The sequence below is a fragment of the Chenopodium quinoa genome, unplaced genomic scaffold (assembly GCF_001683475.1).
Source record: "Chenopodium quinoa cultivar QQ74 unplaced genomic scaffold, ASM168347v1, whole genome shotgun sequence".
Lineage (NCBI taxonomy): Eukaryota > Viridiplantae > Streptophyta > Magnoliopsida > Caryophyllales > Amaranthaceae > Chenopodium > Chenopodium quinoa.
Genome location: NW_018744311.1, coordinates 360570 through 377720, shown reverse-complemented (window position 1 = coordinate 377720; position 17151 = coordinate 360570). Strand labels below are relative to the sequence as shown.

Genomic DNA, 17151 nt, shown 5'->3' with positions numbered 1-17151 from the left:
ATAATAATGAGCATATACGAGTAATGCATTATAAGGTTGTATTATATGCATGTCAACAATTTATTAATTATTGTATTAATATCCCAAAGACCCAAATGATCATATTATAAAGCGGTTTTTTGTATGCAAGTGTATCTTATATTCGGCGATTTAGAGCCTACTAGACTCTAACTAATCAAGCTTAAAATGTGTTAAACCTCTATCGCAAGGAAAACTGTAAAATATTTATGAGAGAATAACTTGAATTATATTGATGATTGTGGCTAATATAGTAATAATTGTAAGTTTGTAACCTATAAAAGAAAACCTACCCAACATAAAACTCTTATCGTATAAACTTTCGTAATCCTAGGAAATATCAAATTACCATATTACAATATCACTAAGATATATTAAAATCCTAAATATAATATCATAAAATCTATATGGAAAATATATCATATCTTCCTTGCATTTCTAACAACTTGATATGCTTTTTCAAATACTTGATACTTTGGTTAAACTAGAACAACTTTCATTACCAGTTGATCTAAGCACTCGTTGGAAAAATAAAACCGATTGATGTCACAAATAAGATAATTTTATATTGGAGGGTAGTGAATCATTGTATCCAAGATTATTGACACCAAAACTCCATCTACCTTAACATAGCGTATAAGCAAGCCCTGTGTCTACTAGTCAACACCACTTGTTGCATAATTTCATACCTCTCTAATCTCTGTATTCATGGCTGCTCTTTCATGGCGTCTTCTCCCTTCAATCTCTCTCCTCATCATCCTTTCTCTCTCCTCCCTCTGCATCTCTAATCCTGACCATCCATCCAACCCAATCAACGGTTCACAAGACATCCATGACATCCTCCCAGAATTCAACCTTCCAAAAGGCATCATTCCAAATGGAGTCAAGTCATACACCCTCTCTAATCAAGATGGAAGCTTTACTGTAAACATGGAACACCCTTGTTATGTCGAATTCCTCGACGAACAGCTCGTGTACTATAACAAGGTCATCAAGGGGAAGCTCAGTTATGGTAAAGTGTCCCATGTTTCTGGAATTCAGGCCAAGAAGCTCTTCATATGGGTTCCGGTTTCGGGTATGGAAATGGATACGGACACAGGTATGGTTGAATTCTACGTTGGAGCTTTCAGTCAGAAGTTTCCTGCTCAACAATTTGAGGCTATACCCTCTTGTATGAAAAAGGAAGCTTCCTCTGCATCAATTATTAAGTCAAGATCATTCTGGGTCAACTTGTTCAACTCCCTTTGAATCCTGTCTTTCATCTTCAATCTTTCTATTTCCTGCATGAGTAATCTTACTGTACTCTGTTAAATGTAATAAGAAATTATTTAACTTTGTTTTTAATCTATATTTTCCATTGATATGTTTGTGCTTTGGTTAAATCATCTGTCATTGCAAAACAGCTTCTCAACTGCTGTAGAGGTAAGGTTGTATATAAATAAACTCGATATAATTTCAAGACGAAAAGAGTAACATACTGTCGATTATCTTTGCAATTAAACTAGCCATTGTATCTCATACAAGATGCACTGTCCTGAACAAACTTTGGGAACAAAAATCGAACTTCTTGCATCTGCGACTGCATATACCTCATTTTTCATGATAGGAGTACTAAAGGTACGAGGATTGGAAGTATATAGACCATGCATGTATTATTTATCATGACAAAGATTCAAAGAAGAGACCAGTTTTGAGCAATTCGACATGATATTCACAAAAGCATCTGCAGAATCACTGCATGAATTTTTTGTTTGGTTTTTAATGTACTACTACTACAAAGACCAAAAGTCTAAGAATTCTGCAAACAACTGCAGATTTCAGCCTACAGGATTTACATATCCAATTTAATACAGTAACTACCTCAACAAATAGAAACTGATAATGCCATGAGCTGCAAAATCAATACGCCACAGAGGAAGACATGAAACACTAGCTGGAAAAGGGCGAGCTTTTGCTTACTTTTGGGGGTGCTGTTCTGCTTTCTTCGAATATGGCCGGTTGCAAAAATTCTCTTCACAATTTGGAACAAAATATACAATGTGAAGGTAAGCTATATGTCACAGTCTCACAGAAGACAAAAGCAATGAAACAGCCCTTCTGATAGGATGAGCAGCAAAAAAATTGGGTTCTTAAGCTGAAAGAACCTCAAATGAATTTGACAATAGAATCTGTAAGACCATTAAGTGGATGAACTCTAATACCAGAAGCAAGGTATGCAAGTCATCCATACATTCTCATGCTTGAAGCACCTGGCAATGCACAATATGACTTTTTAAACCACTGCGGCCTGCTATGCTCGACAATATATTAGTGACCATCGTCCTAAAATGACCTTTCCCACCAACATTTTCCCACAGATGAGGATTACTCTCCACATGTTTATCAGGGCTTGAGACATCAACCATACTGATACTCATGTTATTTCGGATAATGCAAAGCTTACCATTAAGGGGAATGAGTGCAGCAGCCTCTAAAGCCCGAGAACTTCCAAGGTGGAGTTTACTGTCTATAAATTTGATCCATGAATCAGCTGCCACGTCATACACTCTAAGCTTGCATCCATCCCTACAATCTATAGAATAAAGCTGGCCATTCATGGTGGTGCTCGGATTTCTCCAACTTGAAACCATCCCTTCATTCACAGGGTTCCAGCAGCTATTCTCAGGATCATAGGATTCACTCATGACCTGACGATGAGAGCCTAGTCCTTTTAAGTACCACTTTCCATTGTACACCACCCCGATGAAAGGGACCATCCCTGTGCTCATATCTGTGATGGAAGTCCACCTGTTTCTATTTGGGTCATACACCTCTGCTGAACGGAGAGCTCGCTGGATTCCTTCACATTCACCACCAGCCACATAAAGGCAGTTGTCAATTACACAAGAACCAAAGCAATGGCGCCTCCGAAGCATGCTTGGTGCTGGGTGCCATTTATTTGTCCTTGCGCTATAAAAGACAACACGTCTCATGGAACCCCTGAGCGGATCTTCACCTCCAAATAAGTACAGGTGGCAACCGCTTAGAACAGCACATCCAAACCCTCTGGCTTCAGAATACTCTACAGGAACAGGCGGAAGAGGTAGCCAGACCTGATAAGTAGGATCAAAAGCATGCCATGAGATCTTTCCATCACGGTCCCTCTTCATGACATATACCCACTCTTCTGCCATACCCAGGTTTTTTCTGAGAGAATAGTAGTAGTTTCCAGATAGGAGTCGGTGCCATCTTTTGCAAACTAGACGGAGCTTTCGGTGTTCTACTCGGGGGACTCGGATAAGACAAGCAATGGCAAGGTCATCAGGAAGGCCAGGCAAGAGAGGTGGCTGAATACGGGTCCTCTCCCTGCGAGAGTTTTTTGTCTTATGGGCACGAGGATTTATATCTGGCTGGATACAGATCTTTGATCCAGGAACAAATCTTCTTGCACCGACAACCGTTTTTAAACTTGCATCTACCTTGCAGTAGCATGATACAGAATCAACCTGGGAAATTTGTTCACAAATGAGAATCCAAGAGAAAAAATTGAATTACATGACAGCAGTTTTATAAGGCATCTATTTCCTAACTATAAGAAATTAGCACATCAAACATTTTAAACTATTAGCAATTGACAATAATGAAATATGAGAAAGTAATTTTATTGGAATAATTTAGCACTTGGTATGCTTTCTCATTGGTAGAACACTTCATTAACTTCTCAATATCTGTTAAATCAACCATATAAAACTTAATGCTAAGATTTCTACCGATGGATGAGGCATTTTAGCGAAAAAAAAAAATAACAAATTAGTTGTGATTGATTTGGATAGTGCACCAATACCTTACAAGCGGCCATAAGGCCCGTAACTTGTCCACGGTCTTGCTTGGTATAAGAAACTCGCGACAGATAGGTGTGCGCGTGTGCCCACAAGCACCATAACAGAGCACTGAAATCAAAACCTAAGAAATCTAGCCAAAGCATATCTAGTCCCATAATATTACTGAGGGAAAAAAACTTTGAAAGCTACTTTTAGCAACTGACTGCCAAGGTTTACTTCAGGTTCTTCACAAAGCCCAAATGCCCAATTAAAACAGATGGGACACAATTATACTGTAGCAGGTGGAACGTTTAATGCTATTAAAGATTTGAAAACAGGGCTATCTCAGTAATTCATTGCTGCAAAAGGGAATGGTTGCAGATTGATAGTGACCATGAAGATCTAGCCAGGTGAAGGTTCAACAAGGAGCAAGTATTTGAAAAAAAACAAAAGAAGTAGATTAAGTTTAAGATTTTTTACAGTAGCATAAGAATCGCATGCCAACTTGAAAATTATTGCTGGGCTTGATGCTAGTGACTGTCATAAGTGCTCCTTGAATATCTTCAGAGAAGCCTTCACAGATTTGGGATAATCAGTCATAGGTAAGTGGACCCTTAACTAGTTCAGACAGAGGCTACTGGAAGATTGGAAGCTGGAAACTGGATACAGCTTTAATTTTGACACAATTATGTGATCCATGCTGGTTATCATACGCTTGCATGCAACAGCATGAAAAAAAACACACCTAAGATAAATACAAAGTGGTTCCTGTCAAATGCGTCAATAGTCAGTAAACTCAGTACGTTCCAGCTTCATTTTCCCATGTGTATAAAGTCAAGTTAAATAAAGGGCTTAGGCAGCATTCGCAGCAACTTTGCATGAAAGTCATGCTAAATTGCACAGTCAGTTAGCCTCCCCCTCGATCCCCACCAACCATCACTGCTTTTCCAAGTAACTATTTAGACTCTAAAAACCTCTAATGTCAAATGACTCAACTGTTCGTTCACAAAATTCTATCAAGAAGGAGGAGGTTTCTACTGCCATTAGATTAAGCATATATTCATAGAGAAATATGGTTGACTCAGCATTCGGGATTGAGACATAGTAAAAAAGCACACAAAACAGCTTCCCAGGAAATTGACTGGGAAACTCGGAGAACAAATTCTTCCTCCAGATTTGACCTTCTCCTGTTTTTTCAACGTGGGGGCAGGTTGGAGGAGTGTTCTATGCAAGAGAGGTGGGAATGAGATCCATAACTTAAGTTTTATCTTTTGCATTCAGCTTTTTCCAGCCACAAAAATCTCTGTTTAGCCTATATGTACAGTCGTACAGAAAATATGAAGGAAAATTTCACTATACTTCCTCAAACTGACTCCACAGAGATGTGTGCCAATCACACCAGGAGATATTCTAGCATCAATTAGTGCGATAGCTGCCCCTATTGTTCGAAGTTGATAGTACTATCTGAATTTGCTTCGATTTTTATGGCCTTGTTTGGCAATTTATATTTAGGAGTATCCACTAGTGTAGACAGTTATAATCAGCAGTAGAAGTTTTGTTGTAGGTGTTAAAGTAGGAGTCGTCATTTCAAAAATCATGTCACACAAATTCTAACTTCGCTTAGCATCTTCCACTTTAAAATCTTGGGTCTATATCAAAATTACCAAACAGGAAAACTGGGATTTAACTTGGTCCTAGTGAGCATGTTTAACTCTCACAATAAAATGTGATACTGTGGTTCACTGAATTAGCATCAAAATCAAGAAGTTTTGTATGAAGAAGAAAGATTAAAAGAGACAAAAATCATCACAGTCGTGTAACACGACCCAATTCATTATTCTTGGTACCCCTAAATGTTACACTCTCATACTCTCATAGCTTGATAGTCATCCAATATTTCATACAATGAATTATGTACGACATTCCTAATGTGGACTTGTAGAGTAATAGTCCTTTGCTACTCAAATTCTTTGGAAGTGTCAACTTAGAAGCATCCTACAAAGTTTTACCAAGCATTTCTAAGTTTTCCATCATGTCCATTTAAGGCGCTAGTGGTACAGATGTGTGTAGCACGGGTATGTCAAGGTAGAGCCAAGGAGGCCCAAGGGATCGATTGAGGGAATAAGAAACGGAGCTTTTCACCAGAGGGGGTGTGGTGGAAGCATGCAAGCTAAATTGTACACCTTGGAGAACGAACTCGAATTTAAACAATTAAAGGTACATCAAGTATAAATTATTTCAGCATTCAAGCACCAATTCCCTCCCTTATCATACACCCTCAAGAATAGTAAAAGGAAAAAAAATATGTATATATTAACACCGAGAAAAATATCCAGTAACTTGCAAGTACCTATGTATTTTTGAGCAATAAAGGAAATCTAAAAAGAGTAACAATCCTTCAAAAATTGCAGAACCTAAGTCCTCAACCCCAAAAAATAAGTTACCTAGATAAAAGGGTAACCTTTTCTAACCATTTATCAACACATACAGCCATCAAATTCCACAAAATTTATCCAACAAAATTCCACACAATTCAGCAAAATAAAATCTACAAAATTGCTGATGATTAAATATATAAATATTTCTTAAAAAAAAAAAGAGTTTACCAGGGGAGCTTGAAGACGAAAACCCCTCGGAGCATTTGGCGATTCTTCAGCACCTCGTTCCATATCCAGAATTCAGGAGCACAAATTTCATAAAATCTCTAAAAACAATAAATTTGCTATCTTTTTTTACCAAAAATAAAATCCCAGAAAAATAATAACAGATCGAGTATAATATAAGCTTCAAAGTACAAATCTGATCCAACCCCAGGTAACAAAGACAAACAATTGAACCTCAAATAAACCAACCCAACTTTTATTTTCCCCTGAATTTCACTACAGATGCAAACAAGAAGAAAGAGGGTTTCAAAAAACTGAACTTTCTCTCTCTTAAATCAACTACAACCCCATAAAAAAGGGGTAGCAATGCATAACTGAAGATATTATCACAGCTGGGGATCACCCACCTTACAATTACATCAGTATTTTTACCATAATTCTTGACTTTTTTTTATAATTTTTGTGAAAAAAAAAATGGTGGGGGTTGGACTTTGGAGGAAGAAAAAAGTGTGAAATTAGGCTTGCTATTTGAATGCAAAATTTTGAATACAGTAGTATGCTATTTCTAGTAGAGTAGAGTTGTAGTATGATTAATGAATGCGTAAAATTAATTAAACTAGTGGTAAGAGAGAGAAAGTAGGAGGAATATAAGGTATTTTAATTAATGAGATGTTAATAAATAATCTTCCTCTACTCTCCAACTACTACCAGAAGAGAAAACGAAGGAAGTTTATCATCAACATTCAACAATAATATTTGGTCCCTAACATTTCAATCCTCTTTTCACATAATTTTTACGGGTCAAACCCGCCGTATTATTTATGGTATTTGTAGCTACTTTGATAGTTGTTGTTGCTCTTACAAGTACTAGTATACTCGCCACCACCTTTTTGTTTTGTTTATATCACTCTTACAAGTACTAGTGAAGTAATGTCTTTTGTAAAATATGGAGTAATAGTACACAAATTATTTAGAATCAATGTAATTGTGTTGTTTATAATCTAAAAGTTTGCAAATTATTCTACTACACAAGTTTTGGTTGGTGTGTGCTTTTATTATATGTTGATTGGTGAATGGCTTTGATTTATTAATCAGATTGGTATAGCAATTTTTTGGTGATATTGATGGTTGAGTTTATATCACATTAATGGTTGTATTATAACATCAACGTCTTTAATAAATACTAAGCTAAAAAGGAGGTAGAATCAGCTTAAAGGGGATGAAATCTCCTTAAATTATATATAGTATTAGGTGGTCAAATTCGATATGGATGTAAACTATTGGAAAAGTAGACTTAGGGCCTGTTTTTATTGAATGAACTCAGCTGAACTGAACTGAATATTTTATAAGAGAAGGAAATTAGGAGCTGAGCTGAGCTGAACTGAACTAAACTGAACTGAATTTCAACGTAAGGAACATGCCCTCATACTATATGTGAAAAATAAGCTTGATATACACGATATAATGCATGCAAAAGTTTAACAGCATCATCATGTGTCGTGCAATGCATGCCTCGTTTCATGTTGTGCTTTTTTCATGAATGATAATGTTTAGCCTCAATCATAGTCCTTAGCCTATTACTGTATATGTATACAAGAACATGTTATCCTCGTGTCTATTGTCACATATTCTTAAAAAGGTAAGTGGTTTATCCATTAAATAACTTTATACACGATAACTAGGGCACACTAATTATTACTCCGTAACATTCTCAATTAATTGTGCTGAGATGCTTCGAAAAAAATTATTGATATAAAAGTGATATTTGAAGATACTTAGGGCCTGTTCTCTTACGTTGAAATTCAGTTCAGTTCAGTTCAGCTCCTAATTTCCCTCTCTTATAAAATATTCATTTCAGTTCAGTTCAGTTTAGTTTAGCCCAATTCAGTTCAGTTCAGTTCAGCTAAGTTCAGTCAATGAGAACAGACCCTTAATGAGATGAATCAACTAATAGTTTAAGAACACAAAATACAATAAATTCTGTCGTTTAAATACTCCATACTATATGCTATTTTACACCCGATTTTAAATCATCTACTAAAATAAGTTTAGACAAAATACTAGTAATTTAAGTTCAAATTAGGATGACCCATTTTACTTGAAAAACCCGATTTTTTGTAATTTTTGAGGTGATTTTCCCTTCAATTTGAAACCCGATGTGGTGGCGGGCCAGCCCGGCCCATTTGATATTTAATTATTAACAAGCTTGCCAATAGCCACAAGTTAAGCGTAACCCCACGCGCTATAACGCAGGTAGCACAAAAAGGCAAGAGGATCTGGAAATGGCGATGTCTAGTTTCGAGTAAACCCAATAGTCTTACTTCGTATTAATTTTAAAATTACAGGCGGAAAAAAAAAAATCTCTAAAATAAATAATTTTTACTAATTGAAATTATCAAAAAAAATTTAAAAAAAAAAAAGAAAAAAAAGGAGTGGTAATCGTAATCGAAGAAAAGCGAGGGTTTAGTTTTCTCTGTTGAAGCAGCACCGTTGTTCATTCATTTTCTCTCTCCTCCCAATTTTCTCTTGAAATTGGTATCCCTCCATTTTTCTCTCTTTCTCTCTCCTCCCCTTCTCTCTCTCTCACTTTCTCTCTCTTTCCCACTTTCTCTCTCCTCACCATCTTCAAGGAGAAGGAGAAGAAGAAGACGAAGAAGAAGAAGAAGGGTTTCATTCTTCCTGGGCTTCTGGAAGATCTGCTAGGGTTTTCTCTTCTTATAAGATGGGTTTCGATCCCGTTCCTTCTAACACTCATCACAATCTTGATGAGCAGATCGGTCAGCTTATGCAGTGCAAGCCTCTCTCAGAACAAGAGGTTTTCCTTCTTTCTCTCTCTTCCTTTTCTTCGATTGGAATGTACTAGATCGATTTGATTTCTTTTCATCAATTTGGGTTTTTTTTCGGTCGAAATTTTGTGATCTGTTAATTTTGGGATTTTTGTTTGTTTTTGTGGGTTTCTGGTACCTGGAAATGTGTCAAAGTTGCAAGATTTGTTCTGGGTTTGTTGATTTTTTTTTTTACTTGATTTAGATCCGTTAATTATCTTCTATTATTACCCTCAATTTGTGTAGAAATTTTGGATTTTATTTGAATGGCAACTGGCAAGTCATAGATTGGCCCATCTTGTTTTCTAGAAACAGCTTTTTAATTCTGGGTTTAGCTGGATTTGTGGTAAGAAAGAGGCAATCTTAAGCGCAAGGATGTTGAGAACGAGTTTTCGACTCGAACAAGTATCTGAATTCATGAATCTATGCATTGAATCAGGTCAGATGAGTGAGTGTGAAGTGAGGAAAGTAATTAAACCAGGGTTTCATTACATGGAGTGAATAGTTCATCTCAACAGGCACAGCTAAAAAATAGCAGGAAAACAAGAGGGTGTTTTGCTTGTTATATTCATCTTGGTGAGGAAGGATTATAGGCAGGATACTTTTTTTTTCCTTTCCGGCTTTTATAGTTGAAGCTTGCAAGCTGGATTTCATGTTTAATCAAGTTGTACCTCAAGGAGAGAGTTTTTACACATTTTCTAACTTGCAAATTACCAATGTGTTGTTAATTATGCTAGTTTAGGTTGTTTTCGAATGGTTCTTACTTACTGTTGACATCACATCAAATTGGAATGGTTATTTGTTGCTCTGGATGATGCTATATTATATAATATGTTGAAGTGCTATACCTGTAACAGCTGCAACTACATGTTATTGGCTAACTAAGAGACCAATCTGTTCAGTTTCAACCACAATTTAAAAGCTGTTGACCAATTTATCTCACCCTATTCGGCTTACATGAGTTTTTGTTAACGTGCAGGTTAGGACATTATGTGAGAAGGCAAAAGAGATTTTGATGGATGAAAGCAACGTGCAGGTGTGCTGTCTACATGCGACTTCATATTTGCTAGTGCTTGCTTATTTTTATGTTTGGTACTGTATCAGATAGCTTACAGCTAGAGATGTGAAAGAGATCCTAGGTGTAGGCTGGTAGCTTTTGTCTTTTACAATTTTACATAGTACATGTGACTGGAGGATGGGTTTCGTATTCATTAGCAAGAGTATAACTTCCATGACCTATTTTTTTTTGGGTATTGTTTTTGCAATGTAGCAAAGATGTTGCTATCCCATTCCCACATGGCCACATGTCAAACTTATTTATAGGCCGTGTTAAACGCTGCTTGATGGTGATGGTGATTATAGCCAAGTGGCCAACTATTTGTGCCTGTTGTCTTTAATCTGAAATACCTGTTAGTAATCTTTTAGAAGAATATAACCGCTCTCAACTCTTCTGTACCTCATTGATTTGTTGAATGTGGGAGCCAGCATACAAGCAACATGTTGAAAGTTTGGTAAGTGGCTTTGGCAATTGGTTAAATAATTCTAAATCCCTGCCAGAATCTCATTTGATGTATGAACGAGGGACAAAGTCGGTCTTAAGCCAGCTATATGCTTGATGTGCAGGATTGATTTTTATTTTGCAACATAGATTAATCTTTTCTCTCTCTATTGGTATCCATGGACTATGCCTGAGTTGGTTATAACTCTTTAGACTATGATGCATATAGGTTTGTAGGAATTACTGTCTTTTCCCTTTTGCTGAGGTTGTCCTATGCATTTGTTTGGATGAGTGCATCTATGTTTACTGGTTGAATTACTTTTTAACATGTATTGGATTTGGCTTTCTATCACTTTAAACTTTTTTTCTTTATCCAAAATATTTGGTGATTATTCAAATGTGATCATGCCAGTACATTGACCCAATCCTCATTTTTTTTATAATTTTGTCTGAACGCAGCCCGTGAAGAGTCCTGTCACAATTTGTGGTGACATCCATGGGCAGTTTCATGATCTAGCAGAGCTTTTCCGTATTGGAGGGAAGGTATGCATTTGGTTGGGGCTCTATAGCTGTTGATGTTTGAATGTGAATAGCATTTCTTTATATATACATATTTTGTGTTTAATTTTCAAAAATTCCTTTTGAACCAGCAGATTAAATTTTAATGCAATTGTATATGCCATATTTATATTAATTTTAGTGTGTGTATTGTTGTGGTCTTCGTTTTATTGTAGCCTTTGTTACTGATATTAGCCTTTTCCTTTTGATTGTAGTGCCCAGATACAAATTACTTATTTATGGGTGATTATGTTGATCGAGGATATTATTCAGTGGAGACTGTAACGGTGAGTATCATTCTATTGCCTTACGTGCCAAAGTAAATCAATAGCCAGTTAGGAATATACTCTTTTTATGTCATGCTTGTTTTAGTGAGGATGATGTTTGGCAGCTTATGCAGATCTTTAGAACAATATTCAATTTCTCTTTTAAGGAGTTGTGTACATTAAACTGCTCAAATTTCGATTTTGCTTAAATTGGGTGGTGCTAGAGGGGATTGTGTTTAATTATGCTGTGAAGCAATCTCATTCCAGAATTCTTGGGGAGGAGATTCTGCTTACTATCCACTCGGTGTGGAAAGTAGGAGACTGCACTTGGCTATACTTGTAACATGGCTTTGTTGGCATGGCTATTAGTGCTTATAGGGCTGGTTTTATCCCCTTCTATGCCTAGTTGATTAATGTATTTGTTGTTTGGGTTGGCCATGGTCCATGGTGATTGTTGGTAGCTTCCAGCTCACCAGACCTATCTGGGTCCACCGCTTATGATGTTTGAACTTATGTTATTGACCTTCTTATCTAGAATGATATGTATGAATCACACTATATAATATGCGAAGATGCTTATGATGAGAATCTGTTGATGTTGTAATTGATTTTGCTTGGGCATTTGTTTTCCTCATTCAGCTCCTGGTTGCACTTAAAGTCCGCTATCCCCAAAGGATCACCATTCTTAGAGGGAATCATGAAAGTCGTCAGGTATAATTCTTCCTATTGACATATGAGCTTATTTGTAATTTCATTCCCAAAGACCACTTGCTATATCATTAAATTTTTTATGTTAAACTGATGGTCCCTTTGATCTAATTTCCTGGTGGTAATTTTGGGCAGATTACTCAAGTTTATGGTTTCTATGATGAATGCCTACGGAAGTGAGTATCTATCACTCAAACTCTTTCCAGTCTGTATTCAGCTGACTATGGCATATGTAGTATGAGGAACTCCATGCTTACAGTTAGATACATCTGATTAGATAAATTCTTTTTGTGGAGTTGATTGTAACAGAATTATTAAAAGGTATTTGTTATGGAACTATCAATATGCTGATGAGACTTGACTGTAGGTGCACTACCCCACCCTGAGTGTAATCACCCAAATGGCTTGTGATCTGTTTGCTTGTTTTTTCTGTTGTCATTTTGTTTGCATAGCTTTTATCTTTATGTATGTCATCTTTGAAATCCTTTCCCAATCCCCCCTTCTTCTTATGCTGATGGTGCATTGTGTTTATGCCAACATGTAACCTGTGAGAGGGCTTGATGGTGTGGGATATGGACTTTGCCATCTAGGTTGAATTATGGGGCAGCAATATGCTGACGCTCTATCATGCTGGAAGCTGGCCTATGTGGCTAAGGTGAAAGCCTTGTTTGTATGTGCCATAAAATGAAGGGGGATGTATTTAGGGATTGGAGGATGGATACTATATTATGGTTGGGTGGGCTTCTATATATTGGTATTGCCTAACTGTTGCAAAGCTTATCACTTGTTTTGTGAAGGTTATACAAATGACATGTACAAATAGTTGATTATTGTTTAAGTTATGTACCTGCAGATGTAGAATGTAAACTTATGCATATTTGAATCCCCCTTGTTCCACAGGTATGGAAATGCCAATGTCTGGAAGACCTTCACAGATTTGTTTGATTATTTTCCGCTGACTGCATTGGTAAGTACACCTTGGCTATCTCTATTAATTTTGCATTATGTTCATCTGTTTCATATTACATTGCAGTGCATTTTGCTTTCGGTGTTGACATGTCTTTAAATGTCTTCTTCTCAAAGTTTGTTTGATGTTGTAGGTGGAATCTGAAATATTTTGCCTGCATGGTGGGTTGTCACCATCCATTGAAACCCTTGATAATATACGGAATTTCGATCGCGTCCAAGAAGTTCCCCATGAGGGACCTATGTGTGATCTCTTGTGGTCTGACCCTGACGACCGTTGTGGTTGGGGTATATCACCTAGGGGAGCTGGATACACTTTTGGCCAAGTAAAATTTTCACCCTTCTGCTTTTTTTTTTTTTTTTGACGACGCCCTTCTGCTTATTTACCTTCTTTTCATATTCATGGAGCTGCCTGATTGTTCATGTTCTATAAATTTTCCCCTGTTCAGGACATATCTGATCAATTTAACCATACCAATAACCTAAAGCTGATTGCCAGAGCTCACCAACTGGTGATGGAGGGATTCAACTGGGCACATGTGAGTGACAATATATCTTATTAGAAATGTTTGTGCTTAAATCTTTCTGTATGAATTTTTAAGTATTGTATGTAAGCTGTTTTGATCTTCCCCCAGGACCAAAAAGTTGTGACAATATTTAGTGCTCCTAACTACTGCTATCGGTGTGGAAATATGGCATCCATCCTGGAAGTTGATGACTGTAAAGGTCACACATTTATTCAGGTATGCACTGCTTACTCTCTTTAGATCTGATAGGATGCCACGGTCATTGTGCAATGTAATTTTAAATCATCGAGGCTATTGTATTCTGCTGGTTATTTTAACAAACGTGTATGGTAGTTGCTTGATAATTCTATTCTATATTATCACAGTTTGAGCCTGCTCCAAGAAGAGGGGAGCCTGATGTCACCAGGAGGACACCTGATTATTTCCTGTGATTTCAAGTTGCCAATGACAAGATGGTTTCTGGTGGTGGAAAGCCTCCTACCTGATCCTATGTTTATTGAGCGCTATTTCATGGATTGGGGGTTGTTATTCTCCTATGGTGATGAATGGATTTGCTAGTCACATGTGATGCAGCAGATAATCTTCTTTTGACTTCATGCTTCTAGATTATGGTAAAATTCGCGAAAGAGGCGTCTAGGGAGCTTGTAGGAGGATATGTACCAATTTCCAGCAAAACATTGTGGTATCATCAACGCCAAATTTTCTTTGCTTTCTTGGTCCTTTTTTGGCCTTTTTAATTTGTCTTCTAATTTTTTTTGTTTATTCAATGTAGAAGAATGGTTGTTTCGTGGGCTGGGGGTTCTGTAGAGAGACAAATAGTTAATTTCCTATTCCAATGGGTGCTTTATATAATTTTTTCCCCTCAATAGTCCCAAGAATTATGTATTTAGCGGCTGCATTACGATCTTACATCTTGTGCTCTTAATTGGTTCTGGAGACCTTTCATGCTGTTTCAAGTTCTTGGTTTTGCATCTTTACTTTTTTGTTATCTGAGGGGTGTTCTTGCTTTTGATTATAATTTTAGTTATTGTCTAGAGTAATTTATGCCTTGAACAAATTAGAAATTGAATGTCTAGTGACTAGTTTCTTGTATACTCAATACCAGTAGAATGCACAAAGCCTATTAATTACAATGGTGAAATTTGTGCTGAACAAGTTTTTTTTAAAGGTATGTTAAAAGAAAATTTGTTGCTATAATCTGCGATTGCATTCAAATGAATGAAGTTGAGAATGAGGGTTGCTGTGCTCGTAGCAAGTGATTCTTTATGATGCATGACTTGTTTAGGAACACTAATTAAAGAAATTTGAGATACTATTTGAAAAAGTGTAACTTATACAAACAAGAAAGGTATTAAATGATTCAGTTGATGGCGCGTAGTCTTTTGGTTGGTTTGGTCATTGCAAATTCCTGGGAACTCCTCGTAGTTGTACCCAAAAAAAAAAACCTAGGATGTTATTTAAGACTACAAATGGATAATGAATACGAGTCATGACTGTGTACTGGTTTGTTAAATGTCAACGAGGGACTGATTTTGTGCCGGAATACCAATCCATGGCTTTGGCATAAGCTAGTGGCAGCGTAAGCATCTTCTCTGTGCTTCCTACTTTTGCGCGCTTTGTCAAGTTGTCGTAATTGTTTGCCTCTATCTTATCCAAAATCTTCCGGTACAACATCATTGACGCCCACACCTATTCATATATTGCAAGAGTCAGTTTTGTCCAGTCACCAGGAGATATGGACCATATGGTATAGTTGCTATAATCTGATTACATCCTTATATGTTGGATATTAAATGTAGTAGAAAGTACAATGTTGCATACCGGCCACCTACTAGAGATGTCTAGCTGAGAAGCAATATGCTCTCCCTGTTCGTAGTAGTATCTTGCTCTCGCTATCTGCTGCTTTATGAATTCTCGCCATTCCTCTGTTACATTCTTCGAGAATATATCCTCGTTTGTCAACCCAAACTCTCTGAGCTCGTCTTGTGGAAGGTATACTCTTCCCCTTTCAGCACTGGATAAAAGAGATGCACATCATACTCTTATTTGAACAAGGACAGGTCAAAAATATTTAATACTTGTATATATTAGTAGAGAAGTTACTCTTCTGCTACATCTCTAAGGATGTTAGTTAGCTGGTTTGCGATTCCCAAGGAAACCACTGCTTGAAAAATGCTTTCAGTACAAGTCTCAGATTCTGGTGACATTCCTGCTATAGGGAGAGTCATTAAGCAACCTGTTATTGCCACATAATAGCAGTATAGTACAAGCTCTTCATAGTTCTCGTAGCGAGTTTTCCATGAGTCCATTCTCATCCCTTGCATCAGATCTTTGAAAGGCTGATCACCAAGAATGGTAAACTATTCTCAAAATGGAATTGCATGAAATAAAGAGATTAAAGTAGGAACAAATGCGTGTAGCTTAAACCTCAATGTCAAGGGGAATTCGCTGGAAAGTATCAGCCAAGGCAGTGTCTGCTATGTCATGAGGACATCCATTGAAGATGTCCTCAAGCCTCTTTTCCCAGCTATCCAATACAGCTGCGCTTGCAAGGTTCTTATCCACTAGCTCATCCGTCCTCTGGCCCCAAGCTGCAATTGTATCATTTGAACCGTGTTAGGCATCTTGATCATTTATTTTGTTTGATTGGCACCTGCAACAGGGTAAGCAGGGAGACAAACGTACCATATACAGCCCACACCGCTTTCTTTCTTTCTTCAGTCATCAGAAGACTTCCTATACCATTTTTATCAGGCTCAAAAATTAAAATAATTAACACTAAGGTTCTTAAGATGTAAAATAGTATAAGAGGTGTATGTAAGTACCTAGATAGTAGGTGGTCGAACGTTCAGCACAGATTTGTCTGCAAGTTTCATAGGCCTCTCTAAGAACGATAGGATCAAACCGGGTTTCTTTCCTGGAAACAAAACCCTTAAACTGCCTCTCAATGATTTGCAGGATTTTTGACTCAACAAGAGGATCAACACCCTTGTAGGGTAGAACAAGGGAGCTTTTTGGCTTGCTATCGAGTACAGCTTTTGCAACCTTGGATTTTCGTACTAATGAGGCACGGCCGTATTTGGGTGCAGCAGCAACAGCCGTAGGCTTTGTGTGCAGCAAGTGCAGCTCTAATGAAAAGTTGTTCATGATATTATTTGGGTTTGATCTTGTTGTTGATTAGTTGAAGCAGAAGTAGTTGTCTCAAAGTCGGACTTTGTTTCTCATAAAAGTAGGAGGTTCATGAGTTTTAAAACTTGACTGGCTGTCATAAATAATGAAATCCAACTATATTTTCGTGAAAGTTTGGCCTAGAATGGACAGCCACTAGAATATAAGTCATTTTCAACGTTTTTTTCACGACTGGGAGTTTAAGTACGTCAGT

The 17151-nt window shown here is 37.1% G+C and overlaps 4 protein-coding genes across 5 annotated transcripts; 2 read left to right on the top strand and 2 right to left on the bottom strand.

Annotated features, from left to right (window-relative positions):
* The first annotated feature begins 609 nt into the window (after window positions 1–609).
* Window positions 610–1381, top strand: LOC110695914. The gene has a single exon (XM_021873146.1). The coding sequence runs from the start codon at window positions 727–729 to the stop codon at window positions 1264–1266; it is 540 nt and encodes a 179-aa protein (XP_021728838.1). The 5' UTR covers window positions 610–726; the 3' UTR covers window positions 1267–1381.
* Window positions 1382–1668: 287 nt separating this feature from the next.
* Window positions 1669–7112, bottom strand: LOC110695907 (F-box/kelch-repeat protein At1g55270-like). Of its 2 annotated transcripts, none has more exons than XM_021873139.1 (2): window positions 6425–7112; window positions 1669–3503 (listed from the first exon to the last, which is right to left on the bottom strand). In XM_021873139.1, exons 1-2 carry the CDS (start codon window positions 6485–6487, stop codon window positions 2253–2255), a joined length of 1314 nt encoding a protein of 437 aa, XP_021728831.1. In that variant the 5' UTR covers window positions 6488–7112; the 3' UTR covers window positions 1669–2252. The 2 variants fall into 2 exon arrangements, with proteins under 2 accessions (XP_021728831.1, XP_021728830.1); XM_021873138.1 differs by lacking the exon at window positions 6425–7112 and adding an exon at window positions 3842–6408.
* A 1764-nt stretch (window positions 7113–8876) lies between these two features.
* Window positions 8877–14746, top strand: LOC110695913 (serine/threonine-protein phosphatase PP2A catalytic subunit-like). Its single transcript, XM_021873145.1, has 11 exons — window positions 8877–9236; window positions 10226–10282; window positions 11204–11287; window positions 11518–11589; window positions 12208–12279; window positions 12412–12452; window positions 13177–13243; window positions 13377–13568; window positions 13692–13781; window positions 13878–13985; window positions 14135–14746. The coding sequence occupies exons 1-11, from the start codon at window positions 9144–9146 to the stop codon at window positions 14198–14200; spliced, it is 942 nt and encodes a 313-aa protein (XP_021728837.1). The 5' UTR covers window positions 8877–9143; the 3' UTR covers window positions 14201–14746.
* A 196-nt stretch (window positions 14747–14942) lies between these two features.
* LOC110695912 (phytoene synthase 2, chloroplastic-like) lies at window positions 14943–17018 on the bottom strand. Its single transcript, XM_021873143.1, has 6 exons — window positions 16595–17018; window positions 16455–16505; window positions 16197–16360; window positions 15873–16108; window positions 15591–15783; window positions 14943–15458 (listed from the first exon to the last, which is right to left on the bottom strand). Exons 1-6 carry the CDS (start codon window positions 16914–16916, stop codon window positions 15285–15287), a joined length of 1140 nt encoding a protein of 379 aa, XP_021728835.1. The 5' UTR covers window positions 16917–17018; the 3' UTR covers window positions 14943–15284.
* Between the last annotated feature and the right edge of the window lie 133 nt (window positions 17019–17151).